This window comes from Hemicordylus capensis, chromosome 3 (genome assembly GCF_027244095.1).
Source record: "Hemicordylus capensis ecotype Gifberg chromosome 3, rHemCap1.1.pri, whole genome shotgun sequence".
Classification (NCBI taxonomy): Eukaryota; Metazoa; Chordata; class Lepidosauria; order Squamata; family Cordylidae; genus Hemicordylus; species Hemicordylus capensis.
In genome coordinates this window covers 98,785,204-98,807,887 of record NC_069659.1, presented here as the reverse complement: position 1 = coordinate 98,807,887, position 22,684 = coordinate 98,785,204, and the positions used below count along the sequence as shown (strand labels likewise).

Genomic DNA, 22,684 nt, shown 5'->3' with positions numbered 1-22,684 from the left:
TGAGTGGAGAGAGAAAGGTGCAGAGTGCAAGTTTTATTGTTAAACAGAAATACTGGAGGGAGGGGCACAGCAGTGCAATCCCCTATAGTTAGATAGGCTATCCCATGAGAGCACACGCTGGCAGAGACCCAAAGCTCATGGAGCCTCTGGTCCTGGTTCTCCCCAGTGGAGTGGTCTTCTCATGAGAGGACTAATCCCCATCCAGCAAGCCAACATGGGGGCAGGAGTGTATTGGAGGTTTCTGGCTTGCTTGGCCTGGGTCTCCGAGTCCAAGAGCAGCTTTTGTCACAGTGGACCAAACCCCGGGATCCTTTGCCTGCCCTCATATGCATATTTTCTCCTAGGAAGTCATCATGATTTCTTCTCAGAGTAACAGAAAATAAGTGCCCCTCGCTACCCCCCCCCCGAGTACTAGTAGTTCTGCTTCTGCAAGACTGCGTGGTTGCCGGTGCAAGTGGTTTGATGAAGGGGTTTAAATGCCCTCTTCCTCCTAAGGGCAGCCAACCAGTGCTGAAAAGGCATGATCATGTTCAGCATGCGCCGTGCCCCCACTCCCCGAAAATCATGGCCAATGGTTGCAGCCCTAATGATGTGCTGACACCTTCCCTGCAGTCTGGCAATGAGAGCAGCCCACAGCTTGCTGGGATTTGACCTTGGTGGACCAGAAAATGAAGGGGCTTCTTTGTCCAGAAACCAGAGATTGCTGGACCGTGATTGGGCGATCATCTGCGGGATTCCTGGGTTCATGATTTCAGTCATAGCATGAAACCACAGGTTGATGAACCCAAGGTTTCCTGCTATGTCTGTCCAAAAGTGGCCAAAGGCTTCTCTCTCTGAACCACTCTCCACTGGTTCTGCTTTCACTGAAATTAGGATAAGATATAATCTGTGTTACATTTACCAAGTTGATTTTGGTAATGGAGTGATTATTTGCCACAGATATTTTCAGTTGCTTGGCCTGGGTTTACAGGTCTGGGGTGTGTGATCTTTTTTGCTAAAACAAAATTTTTGATTATGTTACAGGGCTTTCCCCCTATGCAAGTAGCTTCCAAGAATCATATCCCACAGTAAACCCTTGATAGCAACCCAAAGGAAGTGGCTGAATAGGCTGCAAAGGTTTTGCCCTTAACCAATGTGATGCCTCTACCACTAAATAAGATACCTTCATCCCCAGTTTGTCAAATAATAAGGATTTTTTTACAACTATGAGAAAAAAGTCACACACAGTTTGCCATTTTTAATTGATTTGAGTTTGCTGGTCAGTGACTGAAATAAAAATTACCAAAAAAAAATTGATTTCAGGTAGTTAAGACGATACTGTGAGCACATGCAAATATAGCAAACATTTCATTTTTAAAAAAGAAGTCTATAAATTTTTAAAAGATATTGAGGATAGGTAAACAATTCAAAGATCCCAATTTTCAAATAGTGGCATAAGACAGAGAACAAATCTGGGATACATCAGTGGAGGAACATACTGAAAATGTTACTGAAACGCCTCCAGGAGCAGAAATCCACACAGAAGTAAAAGATTGTCAAAAGAATGTTTACTGTACAGACTACAATTGCTTCAGTTCTAGCTGAGAAATGCTAAATCACTTTGTAAATGATGGTTTGAGATATATTGCCATTTTCTTCTCCTATTGATTTCCTGCACTTGTACAGTTTAACAACATTTAATCTATCCCTCCTCCTAAAACTTCAATGCTCCAAATTGTCAATAGTCATCAATTTGACATAGCACGTGAAAGAAAAAAGGGCAATGTTCACATTCACTATTCAACCACATAGTCAATTATTACTAGAGATGTACAAATCAATTCATGTTCAAATCGATTTGGGCTTGAATCGGGCCATTTTGAGTGATTCAAACTCAAAATGAAATGCCCTTAAAATAAAGGGCCAGTTTCAATTTCTAATGACCCCGATTCAAGCTCAAATTGATTTGATTTGATTCAATTTCTAATGACCCCAATTCAATCTCGAATTGATTTCAGTGACTGGCACACCAGTTTGAGCCCTGTATTTTTCCCTTGCTGATTGGTTTTCTGGCACTTGCTTCTGATTGGCTTGATAACGTCTTGGTTGGCTTGTTATCATACATATCAAAAGTTGTCATGGGCAACTGTGCCACCATTGCCACTGGGGGGAGGGGGAAACAAAAAAGGACAAATGTCAAAATGTTACAAAGGGCATGGGGAGGGTAGGTAGAGAACCACCCTTAGTGTGTCCTTGAAGAGGATACATCAGGAGAAAAGGAAGGAAGGAATGATTTTGTGGTTTTCATTTTTCAGCATTATACTGTGCTATTGCTATATTAATAACTAGCTTTTTGTTTTGTTTTTTGTTTTTTTGCTAGATCTCAGATTGACAAAGCCAGAACTTGGGTGTGTGCCTGCCTGCCTGGAGTTGTGGCTTGATCTAATGGTGTTGTGGTGAGAAATGGACAGTGGCAGCTCAGGTGTAAGGGTGTGTGTGTGTGTGTGAGATTTCTTGGCGACTGCTGAATTGAGATCCATGTCTGGACATTGCAAATTGCAATGCACTTGTCATGCGAACTCTGAGTGCAGTTTGTTTTGGCCATAGGCAACAATGGGGAACCCTATTGTTCCCCATGGGTAGGTCCTAGGGAAAGAATCCTATGGGGGTTTTGTGGATAGGTTAAAAACATTGAAAAATCACTTGCTTTCCCCTTTCTTTTGTGGGTGAGAGGTAGGTAGCACCCATCATGCCCTACCGCTCAACCCACTTTGGTGTCTCTAGGAGCTACCCATGGGAATAATGAGGTGTTTAGTGTGTAATAGTTGCATTGCATGCAAGGAGCAATTCAAATAACCCCCTCACACACAATTATGAGACTGTGCTGCAGGACAGCACATGGTGTGTGGGAGGACCTGCACATCTACATCTCTCATCATGTGTGGGTGCGGCTAGTCAAATGTATAGTCCAAGCATATAGCTATTGTTTGGGGAAGATTTGTAACAGAAATGTAACAGGTGGCCAAAGAGAAGTGAACTCTCATAACCTTCCCATTTCAAGTTGTCCCCTCTTCTCACTGCTTTTCAATGAAGCAGCAAGCTGTTGGGCTTTTATTACACACATCTGTATGTAACATTTTGTTAGATCCTCAGGACTTTACAAAAGTCCTCATTTTGTCTTTTGACAGTGCCAGTATTAAAATTCACACTCAATATTTTGAGTATTTGTTTATTATATTTACAGATCAACTGGCCTGGCTGCTCATAGTTCATGGTCCCAGATTTAGACTCTGGGTAGGCTTGGTGTGAGAATTTTCCCTGTTATAACTCACCTCAGGGGTTTGGAAGGGCTGTAGAATCTACCATAGATGCATTACCTCTGCCCAAGCCAGTTCCAGGTAGTGTCCCCCTCTGCCACATTCAGTGTGCCAAGTATATGTGAGTGTGATTGCACACATGTTAGGAACTGGCTATCTATATAGTCCTGTTGGAAGTTTTCCGACTCTTAAGATGTATTTATTCACCCAAGCTTTTAAACTAGAATTGTGGTTTGAAACTGTTTTAATTTTAAATATCTGTTTTGTTTTATGTTTGATGCAAACCATGCAGAGATGTGATCTTGGGGCAGTGTACAAACATACAACCAAAACAAAAGGGGTGGGAGCATGAGAGCTGGCCACGCCCTTGGTTATCAGGGCATTCAGCAAATGTCGATGCTGAATGCATAATTTGGAACTCTGGTCAGCTAGGGGCACTCACTGATGTGGCTAGCCACTATACTATTTCCCCCTCATGTGTTTTATGAACACAGGCAAGGTAACTTCAGCATAGGGTCTACATCTATTGAGAAAAGTTTGATTACCAAAGCCAAACCACCACCATCAGAAAAAAAAGAAAAAGAGATGCATGTTAAAGAACACATCCATGTAATTACTACGAAGTAGACTAGCTGCCACAAAATCGTCTATCTGGCTTGAAATACGTATGCTTGATAGACTCGCATGCTCACATTTAACAAACCATCATTTGGTGACTCTCAGCTGAATGTGTGAACTGTGTTTACACAAATTCTGTTTGCATTGACACCAGATTATATGAGTTCCATTGATTGATCTAGGATGGTTGATGCAAGTAATTACATCAACAACTAATGGACCTTACTCTTTAGTGGTCCTACTTAACTATACTCTGAGTACAAGAAATTCTAGAAGGGTAGTTTATTACAGCAAACACACACAAAAAGAATCTTATAGCACTTTAAAGATTAGATTTATTGTAGCATAAACTTTTGTGGATGAAGCAGATTTTTGTCCACGAAAGCTTATGCCACACACAAAAAAGTGAGTTAATCTTGAAGGTGCCAAGAAACTTTTACTGTAAAGCAAAAAACAAGTTTCATCAGGTCTCTCTCCCTGTTTGTAGTATGTATAGTATGAATCCAGTACCCTGCTAACTTACAGTCCAATGAACTCAGCAGGAAATCTATGACTTTATTTATACTAGGATTTCTTTTTATATAGTTCAATTTTCCAAAATTGAAAAAACTGAACATTTCCCACAAGTGACCACAAAATATTTTTCATAACTATATTATGACCATCTATGGATGCGAAAGCTGGACTTTGAAGAAGCAAGATATAAAAAGCATTGACGCTTTTGAGCTTTGGTGCTGGAGAAGGCTTTTGAGGATACCATGGACAGCCAGGAAAACAAACAAATGGATCATGGAAAAAATCTATCCAGAATTTTCACTCAAGGCACAAAGTAACCACTGGTACGTCTGCTGGCGACTCAGAATCGGGCCTTTTCTGTAGCTGCTCCTGGCAGATATCTGCAGTTTAGGCTCACTGTCAGCCTTTAAAAGAGCCCTGAAAACTTGTTTGGCCTGGCCTTCCAAGGTTTGTAAATTGTTTTTTAAAGTATTCTAATTATTTTTAAATGGTTTTTGAATTGCTTATATATTGTTTTTAGCACAGTGTTTTAAATGGTGTGTGTTTTTATGTCTTTTTAAATTTGTTGTACACCACCCAGGGCCTTTGGATGGGGCAGTTTATAAAGGTAATAAATAAATAATAAATAATAAATAAATGACCAGGCTCAAACTATTATACTTCAGACACATTATGCGAAAACCCAGCCCCATTGAGAAATCCATAATGCTGGGAAAAGTGGAAAGAAAGCGAAGAAAAGGACGTCCAGCAGCAGGGTGGATGGACTTGATCACGACAGCAATGAATGCACCACTGAGAGACCTTAAAGGCCAAATTAAAGACAGATCATCCTGGAGATAATCTATCTATTGCTAAGAGTCAACGCCGACTTGATGGCACTTAATCAATCAATCAATCATCATGACCAAATGTATATATAAATGAAATTCACAGATTCCCAAAAGACAAAAAGAAAACTCAAAAGACATTTAGTATGGCAGTGTTTATTCCTTTGAGTGTGGATTTTAAAGCGGTTCACAGCTGCCAGATAAAAATATCTCGATAACATATTGGATAGAAAAAGAAGGTAAGAAGGAAACAACATAGACAGTCACCACAGAGGCACTTTAGAAAAACACCACAGTTATTTAAGGCACAAACAAACCATAACTTACAGAATCCATATCTCTGTACTGTAATGTCACTTTTGGTTTACAAAACAGAAAGACGCCACCACTTGACTTGTATGTGATCAAAGAAGGAAAATGAGCTGCAGTTTAGGAGTGTGTGTAGTTTATTTCATTTAAAAAATGTTTTTAAAATCACTCTACTTTGAACAATTTGCTTTTAGTCAAGAAGGTTTCAGAGAAGTGATGCTGGAAGGAGCATTATATTTAATCAAAGGGTAAATTTACTTAGGGAGAACAGTAAACTGCTTTTAATTGCACTGTTCAAATTTGCACAGGGAGCAAGCCAAACGTCATAACTCATGGAAATATGAATGGCCCAAGCTGTACTCCAAACTATGCATTAAAACATTTGTTTCCTTTTATTTGCTCTTTGACTGCTCTTGTACTAAGCCGTGGGATCTTACACCACTTCCTCCCATGCTTAAGCTTGCAGTCCATAAAGGCTCCTGGCAAGTCTCCTACTTTCCTGTGGATCAGCTCTTTCATTTTTAAGCACACACTTTTATAGTGTGAACTATTCTCTCTTTCTGAGAAGTAAATATTTCCCTTTAATCTCTGAAGAATGGATGTTATTTTAGAAGCCTGCCTCTTGATATAATTCTGATGTTTAAGTACTCTTCTGGACTAGTGCTTCTCCACTAACATAATGTGTATGTTATGGCCAGTGCCTGCGTGAAACACAGCCTGGCAGCCCCATGTGAGCTGAACTGAACTTCTTGGGAAATGGAATCAAGATGAAATAAAGTTCACTTGATGACAAACCAGTAACCGTATGACACAGAATGAACTCTAACTAAGGCAGACCTGTACAACTTCAGAGCCACTAAGCTAAATACAGCTCACCAGTCATGTATGGCTTCTCACCAGGTGTGTGACCTTTTTTAATCTCCTGTCTCCCTAGGGCTGCAAAAAAGGAAACAAAGAAGTGGTGATGGATGGTTGTAAAATAACCATCAAGTGATATGTAGCTTTATTGGTGACTGAACTAAGGACATGCTTGTGTGGCAATTTCTCCCCACTTTTGGCTGAGTACATTAGACAATCTCTGATGGGAAAAAGAAAGAGGATCTTACAGTATCTTGTGCTGTAAAGAGATTACTGCTCACACTGGCCCTCCTATGTACAGTCCCCTTCTGTCATGCGGACTGGCTGGTGGTCATTGGAAGGTCAGCTCAGGGTGACCTGAATGGATCATATTATACCACGAACAACAGAACTTATAATCAGGACCCAAAAATGGAAAGAGGAAGTTTAGGGGCAGGATCTCTCAACATGGAGTCAGTCACACTATATATTAGTTTAGATAGAACACAAATAAATATTGTTTCTAGTATATTCCAGCTTGTGGGGGCTCAGATTATTCGAGACCTCAGAAACAGACCTGTATGCACAAAACCTAATCCCACAGTTTATAGGGCTTGTTAAGCTATTAGTAGGAATATGTAATTGGGCTGACAATGTTGACACATTGGATCAAGGCATCTTATAGGAAAATATGAAAACATATCAAAAACATAACAGTGTGTTGCCTCAGAATATGTGTTTGACCCAACATAGTGAAAGTCTCCTTAATGAGGTATTAAGTCTCCCACTGCCAAGGGTCACAGCTGATTTTCTGACCACATGGACATCAAAAACAGTAATACAATGGCTACCAAGCTATATAGTTTATAAACAGATACAAATAACTTCAACATGGATAAAATCAGGGACAATTCATATACAACTGGCAGGACCCTTTTTGTGTTCCTTGTTGTCTTCTGGGCCCTCCACATATTTTGCAAATCTTCCTGAAACTTGGGACAGCATCCAGAATCACTTTCCATTCAAGGTGCATTAGTTATGCTCCACCACCTCTTCAACACTACTTTCAGTTTCAATGGTATTTAAGTGCCTAGTACCATTGTTTATTGTTCCCCAAGAGCAGCTGTCCATACCATAAAAATATCTCATTACTGACTGGAAGATGGGTAGCCACCCCCTCTTCCCAAAACAATTGAATTCATTGCCCACAGTACACATATGTATTCCTCACTGCCCAAAGTACCAAAATGATGAAAAGATTGCCTGGTTTCCCCCTAAAAGATGCTGGCATCAGTGTGAGGCTGTCACCTGCTGCCCATTGCAGAACTGGGTAGTGTGTGCGCACGCACTCACTCACCAACTGGAAATGTAGCCCCAAAAGGCCTACCACAGCCATGGCATCAAGGTCAAATTGAGATGCATAGTCTACTCAAACATATACAACACAGACGCACACAACCCCATTCATCCATTCATTTAAAAAAATCTACAGCAACTTACACTCCATTTTTACTGATTCAGTAAAGTGCAGGATTTTAAGAGAAACAGCAGATTGCTGAATACACGTGACAAGTTAAGAACACAGCACAAAATAACCACATTAAAACTGTTATCCAAATCCATGCCTCATGTTATTTGTCTTTACAATCTTCTTAGAATTAATTCCTACTGTGAAGAAGAATCTCCACCATACCCTACTTGTGACCTTCCCAGAGGCATCTGGCTAACCTTGAACAGGCCAAATACTGGACTGGATGGACCTTTGGCCTGATGATCCAGAAAGGCAAATGATATAAGAATTGCCTATCGTTTTTCTTTTTTTTTTTCACTGAATGAGGTACAAGAGAGTACAGGCCATTTTACAGTGCTTCTAAGAAATGACCAGACTGGCAGCATTATGAGGATGAACTATGAAGCATCTATGAGGAATATCTCTCTGCGCACTAGAAGGAAATGGACTACAGTTCAGGTGAAGAACATGTGTTTTCCCTGCAGAGGTTCCCAAGTTCAGCCGCTGCCATTTTCACTTAAAATGACGTTAGGTAGTAGGACTGGAAAAGACTTGGGCCTGAGATAATGGAGAGCCACACAGTAGACATTATTGGGCTAGATGATGGTCTGGTTCATACATTTTAAAAATGCCCATACATATTAGTATTTTGGTATTCAGGGATGATATTGTATTTGATATCCAATGACCACAATGTTCCTAGTACAGATCACATCATCTATAAATGACCAATTTCTTTAACAATAAAAATGTCATTAGTTTTACCACTGCTCTGATTAATAAATTCTAACTGGTCATAAGAATAACTACATTTTGATGGTTCAAGAGAAGCAATTTAATGATGACATTCCTTCTACTGGAGAAAGAAAGCCAAATCATAAGGCTCCAGAATTTCACAATAAAAGTTGCATGGTCTTTAAAAAATTGCGAGCACTAGACAAAATCCAAAAGGCTGGATAGACAATTAATAGAGACAATGTATGGACTGCTAGGTTTCTGAGAATCCCATCCAAAAATATCACTGTTTAGAAAGCAACTCCTGAAATTTGGGAGAATACTGAAGTGACTGCACACACAGTAGCAGCTGAAAAGAAAAGAAACAGAGGAGACAGCAGTGTGCATGTGAAAGTGATTTGTTGTGCCTCTTTGCACAGCCACAGCTCTATAGTCTTGAGGTTTTCTTTGTAACCATGGGAATGGGCCCAAACTCAGTTGTACAGCACCTGTTTTGCATGCAAAGAGTCCCAAGTTCACTTCCTGGTATCTCCAGATAGGGCTGGAAAAGATGGTCAGAAACCCTGGAGACCTGCTGCTGGTCAGCATAGACAGTACTGAGCTAGATGGACCAATGGTCTGACTCAGCACAGGACAACTTCCTATGTTTCTATGACAATGATTCATGATCCAAACATCTTAACTAGTCATCTGTTCAATGCTGCCATAAACTGGTCGACCATGACCGGTCATCCATCGACCGTAACTGTTCAAACATCGACCGTGACCAATAAACCATCGACCCTGACCAGTCAAACATCTAAACTGGTCAACTGTTCAATGCTGCCATAAAGTGGTCGACCTTGACCAGTCAACCATCGACCATGACTATTCACGATCTGTGAATAGTGAGCTGAAAATAGTGGGCGGGGAGAGGAAAATATCTTCTTCATGACAAGGGTTGACATTCTAGCCAAGCATGCACATTAGGAAGGTCTGTGGGGATGTGCCAGAAGCCCCCACGCAACTCCCCCCAGTAGCACTGGAGGCCAATGATGTGTCTCCCTCTTACAGAGTGTTTCTGCAGCATGAGCAGAATATTAGCTGCAGGAGTTGTGTGAGACTTGTGCGCCCTCACATACCTTCCTAGCATGTACACTTTGTAAATCAGCTTGTCAGCCAGTGTCTTTCAGGGTGCTCTGAACATAGGAACATAGGAAACTGCCATATACTGAGTCAGACCACTGGTCTACCTAGCTCAGTATTGTCTTCACAGACTGGCAGTGGCTTCTCCAAGGTTGCAGGCAGGAATCTCTCTCAGCCCTATCTTGGAGAAGCCAGGGAGGGAACTTGAAACCTTCTGCTCTTCCCAGAGCGGCTTCATCCCCTGAGGGGAATATCTTGCAGTGCTCACACATCAAGTCTCCCATTCATATGCAACCAGGGCAGATCCTGCTTAGCTATGGGGACAAGTCATGCTTGCTACCACAAGATGCCATGCCAGAGAGATGATTAGGAACAAAATCAAGAAGATGGCGACAAATATATTAACCTAAACACTAAACAATCTGAGCATCCTATTCGGGCCAAGGGTTGCATTCTGTAGTCAGTATGCATAGCTGACTACAGAAGTCACAAAGCTGCTAGGAAAAGGTAATCCTAAATTAGGAAAGAATGCAAAACTATACTCCAAGAGTTGGGAGTCTGTTAGTAAGCAGAGGACAACTTCTCCAAGAGAGAAGATAGTGTGTCCTTTCTGTAGCTTCTTCCTCTGCCTTTCAGACCTGTAAAGAGTGCTCTAAAGTTGAAAACGTGCTTTGAGATCACAGCTTCACATAGCATAGCTGGAACAGACAGAAATAGCTTAAGTCTTGCTGGAAGCAGACAAGTGATTTCAATAAAGACTGAAATCTGACATTCTGAAATACCAGTTATAGCACTCTAATGATCCACTTGGTTTCAGTGAGTCATTTGAATAGCAAAATAAATATTAGGGCCAAACTACATGTTATATTAAGCCTCATAATAGGATGGATAGGTTTGGTTGTTCTTCAGTAAACAGCAGCCATATATTACAGCAACAGACTGAGACCACAGCATGGAGGGGAGGGGGATTTAACAGTCTGCATCCACCATGGTTCCAATCACCACCAAACAAGATACAAGTATGGCATGGTTCTTGAAAGGACCTTCCTGATCTATGGCCTCCTCAGAGGTAGACATGTATCCTGTGTTGCAATTTAAGAGATTTTTCATTAGAGTATAATCATGCAAATGCAACATCTACTGATGTATCTACTGATCTACTGATGAAGGGGGGGACCCTGAACATCTTATCTTCTTTATAATGGCTGTCATTGTCACACATAAAAAAATGGAAGTATATGGACTACAGTCTTAGAAACCAAAAAAACCTAGTGAGTGGTTAGGGAACTCTGCTCCTGTTTCCTGGCACAGTTCCTTATCCTCCTGCCATGGATATATTTCCTGTCCTTGCTCCACTTCTCCAGAAGTCCTTGCAGTTCTCTCCCTCAAAATATGGCATTAATTTCCTTCTCATCAATAGCAGTTTAAAGTTGCTTACTGAGATGCTACTCACAGTGGCAGGAGCGTTTAAATTCTAAGGGCACACAAATCTTCATAATATCTTGTGACATGTATTTCACAAAGTTCACAAAGCGGATCAGCAAGTTCCAGATATCTGGCTGCTGCAATACTATAGGATCATTGCACAATTATTTAAGGGGAGCGAGTACAGATCAATGGTGAAGAGCATATCTAGTTAAAAGATCTTAGCAGAGCTGGATTAAGGCCTCTGCTTGAGAACTTGCAAAGTCCCTGTCAATCAAAATAGACAGTCCTGGGCTAGATGGTCTTATTCAGTACAAGGTAGATCCTTAGAGACTCTAATCTTTGGTCATTTCTTCCCCGATTCTGGACTTGCATTTTGAAGCCATAAGATAGTAACCCTTTTCTGGGATTTGAACTTGGTTCAGCTGGGATCAATGCAATCTCCATAATGTTAAGAGCAAAAGGTGAGGGCAAGGAAATGTAATCTTAGCACTCCTAACAGCATTACTGCTCTAGAGTCCTCACAACCTTTAATCTGGCCTTGGCTATTTTAAAAAATACTGGGTTTAAAATGTTTTTAAAAATCTTAATGTTTTAAACGATTTTAATTGTTAAGTGATTTGATGTTTTAAATTTTAATTGTAAACCGCCCAGAGACGCAAGTTTGGGGTGGTATAGAAATGTAATAAATAAATAAGTAAAATAATTAAATCCCAAGAGCACAGACTTTCTCTTAGCATTTTTGTATTGATGCTGCTAAGGAATGTAGATCAAAAATCTATGTGGAATTTTGTTACTAGGATTTATTCACTCTTCTCCACTTAAATGAACTTCTCCCCTTTACTTATCAGTTCCCCCTATAGATCTGGAGGCAAAATGATAAGTTTGCAAAACTAATTTCCACCCACTGTGCAGCAACTTATGTTGTGTTATTGTGGTGAGATTCATGGGGATTGTTTTTATGGAAACCAGTTGAGTAGTATCCTAGGAATACATATTGGATCCTTTCACAAAGCTAAATTTCATAGGTAATGTACTTAGGTAATTACAATAAATCATTCTTCTGCAAGAGTAAAATGATTGTGCGAATGCAAACAAATGGGGAGATCAAAATATACTGCTTCAGATGAGGAAATCGATTTTCAGTTTAGCACCAGTGGGTACTTTTTATATGCAAAGAACCCAGCTGCAGCCACTGATGTGAAGAAAGTGGAGAATCCTATCAACTTCAGTAGTCCCGGTACGGAAGGCAGGTTCCTTTCCCAAAAAGTAGTAGTGATTGGCAGGGCTGGGACATCCTGGATGGAAGAAATTCATTGTTAGTTTGCACTTCTACTCAGAGAGTGAAACTTCAGGAACATATGTTTTTAAGCGAAGGCCTCTGTTTTTAGTTATTTTCTTGTTTTACAGCTTCTCCCAAATATTAATGATGTAGGAGAACTCTTTACAAAGGTGGTGAATAGTGTATTTAATGAAAGGAATTAGAACTAATGAAGAATTGCACTTTAATTGGACACAAATGATTTTTGCTCACCTTATTTTTCTAAACATATCCCTACACAATCCTTGCCGTAAGCAAAAGAACACATAAATAAGTGTGTGCAGAATGGTGATATAGGATTTCCAGAATATGTTGAATTGGACTCCCCCCCACCCACCCTGAAATACCTGAAATGAAAAAGTTTACTGTGCAAATATTCCCAGCACCCTATATAGATTGTGATCTGATTTGGCATATTATTTGAGTGAGAACTAAGCCAGCCTCTGTCTGTATAATCCTGCCCTGGGCTCTGTCCCTATTCAGATTGTGGTGGAATATCTGGAACCAGCATGTTTATACAGAACATGAGAGAGAGATTGAGAGATTGAGATTGAGAGATTGAGAGATTGAGATTGAGATTGAGAGAGAGAGAGAGAGAGAGAGAGAGAGAGATATTTCTCACAAGGTCACCCAATACAATTGGATTAACAGTAGTTTTAGACAGGCAAAAGGAAGCAATTCTTCCTCAACACATGATTAACTTGTAGAATTTACTACCACAGGATGTGATTACGGCCACTATCTTTAGAGACAATAAACCTCTATGTATCAGAAGCCAGAGATAGAAGAAGAAGGGATGGCCATCACTTTCACAGCCTGCTTGTGAGCTTCTAGAGAGATATGGCTGCCACTAGAAATAAGATGCTGTGCTGGATTACCTGGGACTGATCCAGCAAGTCAAGCTTTATATTCCTCTTCATTAGAGATCATACACAACATATGTCACAAAGTGGTTGACATAGGTTTTATTTGATCAGATAAATGCAGCATTTTTCCCACCTCAACATTATTATCAAAAGAAACATTGCAGTTGAATAAGATCTTACAACTGATTCTGGTTCTGCCTTCCAAATTTCTCCTTCTGAAATTTTCCCCATGGAGCACAATATCTGAAAAAGGATAACACTTATTAAGTCTGAGTCATTCTTCAGAGGAGAAACATACATGACTTTCACATTCCACTTTAAACACTTGGCACTGCCAAGCTAAAAGGTTGGAAAATTATGCATTGAAAGTGTTACAGGAGATGGCTGGTTTTAGGCACCACAACGCCCCCCCCATGCAGTGTTGGCATAGAGGACACCTCGATTTAAACTCACATCAGAAAATCTAAACCCTATTTATTAACACCGAAGAGTCTACCTTTAGTTCACATATATGAACCCACTTTGATTTATTAGCAGTTAAGGTTCTTATTAGCAAAGAGTGTTAAACAGTAGAAAAATCAATGTTTTGGCATGCGAGTCAACATGCATAGACACTCATTTCATGCGAATGCCCACTTATCCCTTGTTTTCAATCTCCCTTAGTACACTTTCATTGTTGGACTTCTGCTGTGTCTGTAATTGTCTCAACCCTGCCTGCTCCCTTGATCTCAGAAGGGAAAACACCTTGTAACAGAAGACACAAGATTTCAGATCTTATTGAAATGAATTGGAGTTGTACAAACAAATGTAAATGTGAATTTATGAAAAGCAACTAACACCTCAGTGCTGAAATTATACAGGACCATTAATTGAAGCAGAACAATTCACACAAAACATACCCTTCATGTACTCAAACATGAAGATGAGATTAATCAAAGCAATGCTTGAGCTGCTACTTTAAGAGATTATTTCCCTAGAATAGTTCCAAATATGTCAGACCGATCCTTAAACCTAATGTTCAACAGGTTTCCTGTCCAGTTTAAACATACTGTGCACAATTTGTTGGGAATTCCTTTTAACACAGAATTGATGGGAAAGCTACAGAAATATGGCAGGCAACAGAAGAAAAGTCAGTGAGGTTCTAACCAAACTATGCCAGCAAATGTGGATAATGACACCATGGCCAACAGACTGGAAGAGGTCAGTCTACATACCCATACCAAAGAAAGGAGACTTAACAGATTGTGCAAACCATCACACAATATCCTTAATTTCACACGCTAGCAAAAGAATGCTCAGGATCATCCAACACAGATTAGAGCCCTACATGAAAGGGAAATGTTCAAGCTGGTTTCAGAAAAACCCTACACAGCTTGGGGCCGGGTACCTGTCAGAACGCATTCACCCATATGAATCTTCCAGGGCCCTCCGCTCATCATCTCAGGCCCTGTTCATGATCCCGCCACTAACAGAGATCCAGTTGGTGCGGACTAGAGACAGGGCCTTTTCAGTTGTGGCCCCTCGGCTTTAGAACACATTCCCTGAAGAGTTTCACCATGCTCCCTCCCTCCGTGTTTTTAAAAAACATCTTAAAATGCACCTTTTTAAGGAGGCTTTTTAATGCTCCATTATTATTATTGTTGTTGTTATATCTGGTAGGTTCTTTAGCTTTTTATAATTTTCAGTTTTAATTTGAACCTAATTATTGTGGTTTTTAATCTGACAACTTTTTTTCTTCATTTTTGTTTTCTTGTTTAATTTAGTTAATTTTATTACTTTCATTGTATCTTGTGGCCATCTTATTGTTGTGAGCTGCCCCGAGCTGTAGTGCACTGGAGGGGCGGGATATAAATATTTTAAATAAAATAAAATAAAATAAAATAAAATAAAATAAAATAAAATAAAATAAAATAAAATAAATGGCTGAGGAACAAGAGACATCATTGATGATGCATGCTGGATAATTGAGAAAGCCAAAGAACAACAAAAAGAAGTCAATATGTGCTTTATTGACTACAAAAAAGCCTTAGATTGCATCAACCATGTCAAGTTGAGGAATATCCTTAGGAAAATGGGCATCCCAGAACATCTCATTGTTCTCATGAGAAACCTATACACAGGACATGAAGCCACAGTCCAGACAGAACATGGTGAAACAGACTAGTTCCAGATTGGCAAAGGAGTAAAGAAGACTAAACTAATGACAACAGGTACAGCAACCAGCCTCAGAACTGAAACGAAGACATTGAAGTGGTGGATAGCTTCTGCCTTTTAGAATCAACCATCAACAGTAAAGGATCTAGCAGTCAAGAAATATGCCGCAGACTAGCACTTGGTAGGGTTGCAATGAAGCCCTTGGAAAGCATATTTAGATTAGGGATGTGTGAAACGTTTTGGGTACAGAACAATCTGTATCCGAATCTGCCTGTTTCGGGCAATTTGCGCACAAAACAAATCACCCATCTGCAAGTCCCGAAAGATTTGGCTCCAAAACAAATTGCTTGAATTTCGGAACCAAATGTTTTATTGTTTTGGACCTCCATTTTGTGGCAATCTCCATTTTGTGGCTATCTCCATATAGTCTCCATTTTGTGGTTGACGTATATTTGAACTTCCCACCTTTCCAAGCTTCAGATCAGTGAACAAAAGCATGGGCTGATCTGATGATGATTACCTCCTGGTTCCAGATTGGCTTTTTTGGCTCTTGCCACTCCTGACTGACTCCACATTGGCCAGGGGAAGGGTTGAAGAAGGGGCAAGGGTGAGGGTAGTTCAAGGAAGGATTTTCAATTAGATTTAAAGAGGCAGCAGCCACCATTCTGCCTTTCTGCCTCATGGGAGAAGAGCGAAAGCGAGAGCTTTGCTTTGCCATGCCATGCCATGCCATGCCATGCCTACTGCCTTGCCAGCCTAAGACCAGCCGGCCTGCCCCTGCTGCTGCATGCCAGCCTAGGAATGGAATATCTGCTGTATTGCTTGTTTTCTGTTCCTGAGAAGAAGATAATTCTTTTATCACCCACTTCCTGCTGCTGAGACAATCACTGCCTGCCTGTGCCTGCTGTTTCTGTGCCAGCCGCCAGCCCCAGATCCTGTGGCCACTGGCCAGCCACATTTTCCAGGCTTTGCCCCCAGCTCCTGTGGCCACTGGCCATCTGGCCCCCAGATTTTCCAGCCTTTTGCCCCAGCCCCTGCTCCCCTCCAAATCTGAAGACAGAAGGAGAAGAAGATTGAAGAAGAAAGAGTAGACTCAGAGACCAGACCACAGAAGTGGACAACTGGACACACAACGTGGGTGAAGCCCAAGTGTACCCCGTTCGCATCCACGCACACACATACACCCCTCTGGAATTCTGTATTCTTGGGGATTTTCCTGTTTGGAGGGAGGTTTTGGATTGCAATTGAATTTAAAAAGTTGTGTGTTGTTTAGTTTAGAAGAGGTTTAAACAGGGGTTCTATGTAGGAGGGATCCCCGTTAGCTAGTACTAGTAAGTGGTTAGAAGGGTAGCATTCTTGTGGTTTTAAAAAACAATTCTGTCTTTTTTCCCATTCCAAAGATTTTTTTTCCCATTTTTAAAAAACAGAAGCCTGTCCTCCAGCCGTCTGTGCCCATAATATATCCATATTAATATTCTCTGCCCAGCAACCTACAGGCTCTGAGTGGGCAGGAAGGCACAGACTCTAGCCTCCTCCCTGCACCCATTTACCCCACCCCCACCCCACCCCCCAACTGCAGCATTCTGAGGCCATGGCAAAAATTAACCCTAAACCCACTAAGCCTTCCGCAGAGTACACATGCACAGGTATACTATGCTTCCCTGCTACATAATCTCAAGTCTAGCTCTGTGTGTGTGTGTGTGTGTGTGTGTGTGTGTGTGTGTGTGTGTGCGCATATATATATCAATTCAAATGCATTGGATGGTTTGTTGTTGTGCCTGTATTTTGGGGACCTCATGGATGGGCACAGGACAGATTCTGTGTGTGTGTGTGTGTGTGTGTGTGTGTGTGTGTGTGTGTGTGTGTGTGTACTTCTTTGCAATGAAGATTGGGTCATATTGTGACTTCTAGTATTATCATCATTTTTTTTTAAACTAGATAGCTTGCTTCTACAATAGGTTGTGCTGGTGCCACAGGCGCCGATCTGTTGCAGAAATGTCAAAAAAAATGTGCCCAGAAATTGTGTGCCATTGTTGTCATCATAATTCTTTTACTTGTGTAGGTGGGGGGGGGGGCAAATCTCGCTGTTCCACTGGAAGAATGTTGTTTTACACTCTTCCTTACTTAACCCGCTTTTATGGCCAGGTGCCACAGATCTAGCTGTGTCTGTTGCTTGTGGATGAAAAATGCTTGTGGGAGGGAGGGCAGGGCACATTTGATGCTGTTGTTGGCCCTAGTCTGATGCATCTGTGATATCACACTTGCTGGCTGCTGCTGTTACCCTGCATTGGGAGGGGGCACATGGGGCAGTGCATTTCATTTTTGTTGTTTCACACCTTTGTGTGAAACAACAACCTGCTAACTTGACAGAGGCACCTTTTAACATGGTGATTCTCTTTATTTAGCAGGGGGAGAGTAACTGGCCCTATTTACCCCCAGCACTGTACTTCCAGTGACTGTTGCTGGTGTCTATCTTTGTTTCTTTTTAGATTGTGAGCCCTTTAGGGACAGGGATCTATCTTATTTATTTATTATTTCTCTGTGTAAACTGCCCTGAGCCATTTTTTTTTTTTTGGAAGGGCAGTATAGAAATCGAATGAATGAATGAATGAATGAATGAATGAATTGCATTTCAAGGGTGGGGGGAGACAATGGATGTGGAGAGTGTGTGACACAGTGGATGTGCGTGACCTTTGGAAACCTTGTTCTTTGCAAAGCTCTGCTGTTGTTGTTGATGTGTCTACATCCACCCTATGGGACAACGGGGATAGACAGTGCCTATTTCTGACTGTGGGAGCCTCCTAGGAGTGCCACAGTGGGTCGGGTGGTAGTGCCCCAATGGGTGCCTGCTACCATCCAGGTTTCAGAGTGATTGGGCAAAAGGATTATTTTTAAAGAATTTCTGAAGTTTGCACGTCTTTGGGGCAGAAAAGGGGCTTCTGGGATAGAAGAGTGGGTTGGGTGGTAGTGCCCCAATGGGTGCCTGCTACCATCCAGATTTCAAAGGAATTGGGCAAAGCAGTGATTTTTAAAGAATTTCTGAAGTTTGCATGTGTTTAAGCCTTTTCCCCATAGGGAATAATGGGGATTTCAGCAGCCCCATAACTCCACTTGGGGGGCACCAGGGTGGCCCAGAGCAAGTTTTGGTGTAGTGCACATAGGGTGCCAACCACCCCCATACCCACAAGTCCATGGGGCACTGGGTTTTGTTGTTTCTGAGGTGTTCTGGGAGTAGATTCTCTGGTAGCAAATAAGAGTGGATTCATTGTTTGTCTTTGAAAATAATTCCACTCATTTGCGACCAGAGAATCTACACTAAGAACACCTCAGAAACAGGGGCGTAGCAAGGTTAGAGTGGGGCCAGAGATGAGATTTTAAAATGGGCCCTCCCCCTCAAAGTCCAGGGCCTCCACACACCCCAGGCTCCCAAGGATTTAAGTCTGATATTTCAAAATAAGTATGCTGCCTGGAAATACATTTCACTGAACACACAGACATACACTTCACAATATATAGTGATATGCATTGAATACTATATATTTGTGCTACTTCTAATGCCTAGAACACACTAGAAACACTAATTATTAAAATGGGCCCCTTGCTACAGATTAGCAAAGGAGACTTCCAGCCCTGCAGTATGAGCCTATGTATGTTTTCTCAGAATTCTGAACAAATTCAGTAGAGTTTGATTCCAGGAAGTTTTTCACACGAGGCTTTTAAAGCCCTTTAACACACATCTCCTCTGGAATGGAGGTGCCGCATTCACATGTTGGCCAGATTTACCCTGAATTCCCTGCGAGTTATTGGGGAGCAGTTCACACACAAAAATAAAATAAAATAAAAGCACAACACATGTTTCACAGTTCTCACTCAGACCTTCTGGGGTGCAAAACAACTTGAACATACATGCATTTATAAATGAATGAATATAATATAATATAATATAATATAATATAATATAATATAATATAATATAATATAATATAATATAATATAATACTGTTTGTTCCAGAATTTTTTGTAATTTTCTACCATGAAACAAGCCACTTATAGGACTTTTTAGATAGCTTTTTTTTAAGCCAGCAAATTTTCCAATCTGTTTTAAATTAAATATTCAGAGACTTCTCAGTCTCCACCCCCCCATATCAAAGCCCAATGGAAAGCAGATCCCTATATATCTGGGGGGGAGGGGGTAACCACAAAAAGGAATTCACATTCTACCTGGCAAAGGCTGGGCGCGCTGGCCTGGGCAGAGGGTCTGCTGCAGAGAATGGTGGTGGCCACTCTGGCTGCCTCCTTCTTGGCTTGCTTGGGGCCTGCCAGCCTACTCAAGTTCAGGCTTTAGCAAGGCCTACACGGAGGCCTCTCTGGAAGTCCTGCCCACCCGCCAATCAGCTGAGAGGCAGGAAGAGAAGGAGCTCTAGCCACTAGGCCAGGAGAACAAGCAGAAGAGAAGAGGGTGAACAGGGCAAGTGGCTGAGGGGCCTTGGAGCTGGGCAGGGGGCAATGGGGAGTCATGTGAGGTGTCTCTGGGGGGCACCTCCAGGCAGTGGGGCTCCTAGAAACTGTCTCCCCTTGCCTAATCGTAATTCTGCCCATGCTCAGAAACAACAAAACCCAGTGCCCCGTGGGCTTGTGGGTATGGGGGTGGTTGGCACCCTATGTGCACTACACCACAACTCGCTCTGGGCCACCCCGGTGCCCCCCAAGTGGAGTTATGGGGCTACTAAAATCCCCATTATTCCCTATGGGGGGAAAGCTTAAAGACATGCAAACTTCAGAAATTCATTAAAAATCACCGCTTTGCCCAATTCCTTTGAAATCTGGATGGTAGCAGGCATCCATTGGGGCACTTTCTGCCCCTTTTCTGACCCAAAGACATGCCAACTTCAAAAATTCTTTTTAAAAATCAGCCCTTTGCCCAATTCCTTTGAAATCTGGGTGATAGCTTCCTTGCACCCATTGGGCACTACCACCCACCACACCCCACTCTGGGCCACCCTGGTGCCCCCCATGTGGAGCTATAAGGTTGCTGGAATCCCCATTATTCCCTATGGGGAAAAGCTTAAAGATGTGTAAACTTCAAAAACTCACTAAAAATCACACCTTTTTCCAATTTCTTTGAAATTTGGGTGGTAGCTTCCACCCATTGGGCACTACCACCACCCCTACTCTTTCGGCCCTGGGAGCCTTTTAAAAATCTGAATCAATTCAGATTCAGAAAATTCAGGTACAAATCGAATCTGGGGTGATTCCCAGGTCAGATTTGGACCCAAAACAAATTGGGGGTGTCTCAATTTGGGTAAAAATCAAAATGAAAAAATCAATTCGTGCACATCCTTAATTTAGATGCCTGATGTCTCTGTACCTACAAAGAATCGTTTGGACAATGGTTTTCCCCGTGACACTCTATGGATGTGAAAGCTGGGCTTTGAAGAAGCAAGATAGAAAAAATATTGACGCTTTTGAACTTTGGTGCTGGAGAAGACTTTTGAGCATACTGTGGACAGCCAGGAAAACAAACAAATGGATAATAGAACAAGTCAATCCAGAATTTTCAATTGAGGCACAAATGACCAGGCTCAAACTATCATACTTCAGACACATTATGTTAAAACCCAGCTCCATTGAGAAGTCCATAATGCTGGGAAAAATTGAAGGAAAGAGAAGAAGAGGATGACCAGCAGCAAGGTGAATGGACTCAATTACGACAGCAATGAATGCACCACTGAGAGACCTAAAAGGCCAAGTTGAAGACAGAGATCATCCTGGAGAGAATCTATCTATGTGGTCGCTAAGGGTTGACACCGACTTGACAGCACTTAATCAATTAATCAATCAAAAGAGGAACAAATGGAAATTGGAAAAGCCACTGCCAGTTTGTGTAGACAATACTGAGCTAGATGGACCAGTGGTCTGACTCTGTATAAGGAAGCTTCCTATATTCCTATGTTCCTAAGAGGAACTAATGGAGGTTTCTCAGGCAAGTATCAGCACCAGCACTTGCGTGGAGGAGGGGCAAGTGGGGGAAATCAAGTGTAACATTTGTCCATTATGAACAGAAATCAAGGAAGCTGGTGGGGGGGGGCCTAGGTGTGCTAACAAGCACCACTTGTGGGAGCAGAGGAAGGAGTTAATGCTAAGGGTGCACAGTATAGTTGCTTAATGCACACTTAGGGAAGTGGCTAAAAATGCCCAATGCAAGTAGATCAAACAATGTTAGAGCGTTCCTCCACATAGGTTTTTCCGGAGAGTTACAATGTCTAAGAGAATGATGTTACCTGACAAAAGATTTACATCCCAGATAAGATTCAAGATATTTGTCAAATCAATATAATGAGGACTAGAGATATTAATTATCCTCCCAAAATGCACATTTAAAGGGTTTTTCAAAATACCCAGAGCCAGAATAGGAACAGGCAAACCAGCAAATGTGTTAAGACATTTTTTAAATGTGTGTTAGGGAATGTGCTCTGTACCTCTCTGGCTGCTCTCTCTCCAGCCTGTACTGCCCCTTCCATGTAGCCACTCCACTCAGAAGCTGTCTCAGTGCCAGCAAAGAAGATCCTCCCAACCGGCTCACGGATGACCCTTTAAAAAAGGCATAGAATATGGAAACACAAGTTAAGTAAAACTGTTCTTAATACCATATGGTACATGAATGTTGTTCCCTATGACAGATCGTCCCTAGCCTCTGTTAAGTTTCTAAAACGACTTGGATGGTGTAATACTCTTGTCTCAATAACTCTAGCATTTCTGTTGCCATGCTGACTCCATTCACCATTTGGGGTGCATCTCAAGACACTCCTAGACCAGAAACATGACTGTTTCAGCCTACACTAAACTAAGACTTTCGCCCGCTGCATTCCTAAGACAACAGGTCATTTGGTTTAGGTGTTCCCTGGTGCCCCCAGGTCATTAGTGAGACTGTAATGGGACTTGCATCCAAGCACATGCAGAGTCAAGGCAGACCAGACCAGCACACAAATGAGACAGAAAACAAAAGGATGCAGGTTTCCTTCCCTCTTAACGAACCTTGGCAGATAAGACAAGCCCAAGAACACACTCCCTCTTTTCCTCTCTCTCTTCTTGAGTAGTTTCAGGAGAGTAATGTTGTCAAAAAGAGATCTCCCACTGCTCTCATT

At 41.6% G+C, this 22,684-nt stretch overlaps 1 protein-coding gene across 2 annotated transcripts in view; it reads right to left on the bottom strand.

Moving 5' to 3' along the window:
• Nucleotides 1–5,397: 5,397 nt before the first annotated feature.
• LOC128350419 (amine oxidase [flavin-containing] B-like) overlaps nucleotides 5,398–22,684 on the bottom strand; it is a 107,417-nt gene continuing 90,130 nt past the window's right edge. For both annotated transcript variants that reach the window (XM_053308711.1, XM_053308712.1), the window contains 3 exons: nucleotides 22,019–22,130; nucleotides 13,566–13,628; nucleotides 5,398–12,496 (listed from right to left, as the gene is read on the bottom strand). In XM_053308711.1, the coding sequence (XP_053164686.1) occupies nucleotides 12,341–12,496; nucleotides 13,566–13,628; nucleotides 22,019–22,130 (331 nt within the window). In that variant the 3' untranslated portion in view covers nucleotides 5,398–12,340. The remainder of the gene's footprint in view (nucleotides 12,497–13,565; nucleotides 13,629–22,018; nucleotides 22,131–22,684) is intronic.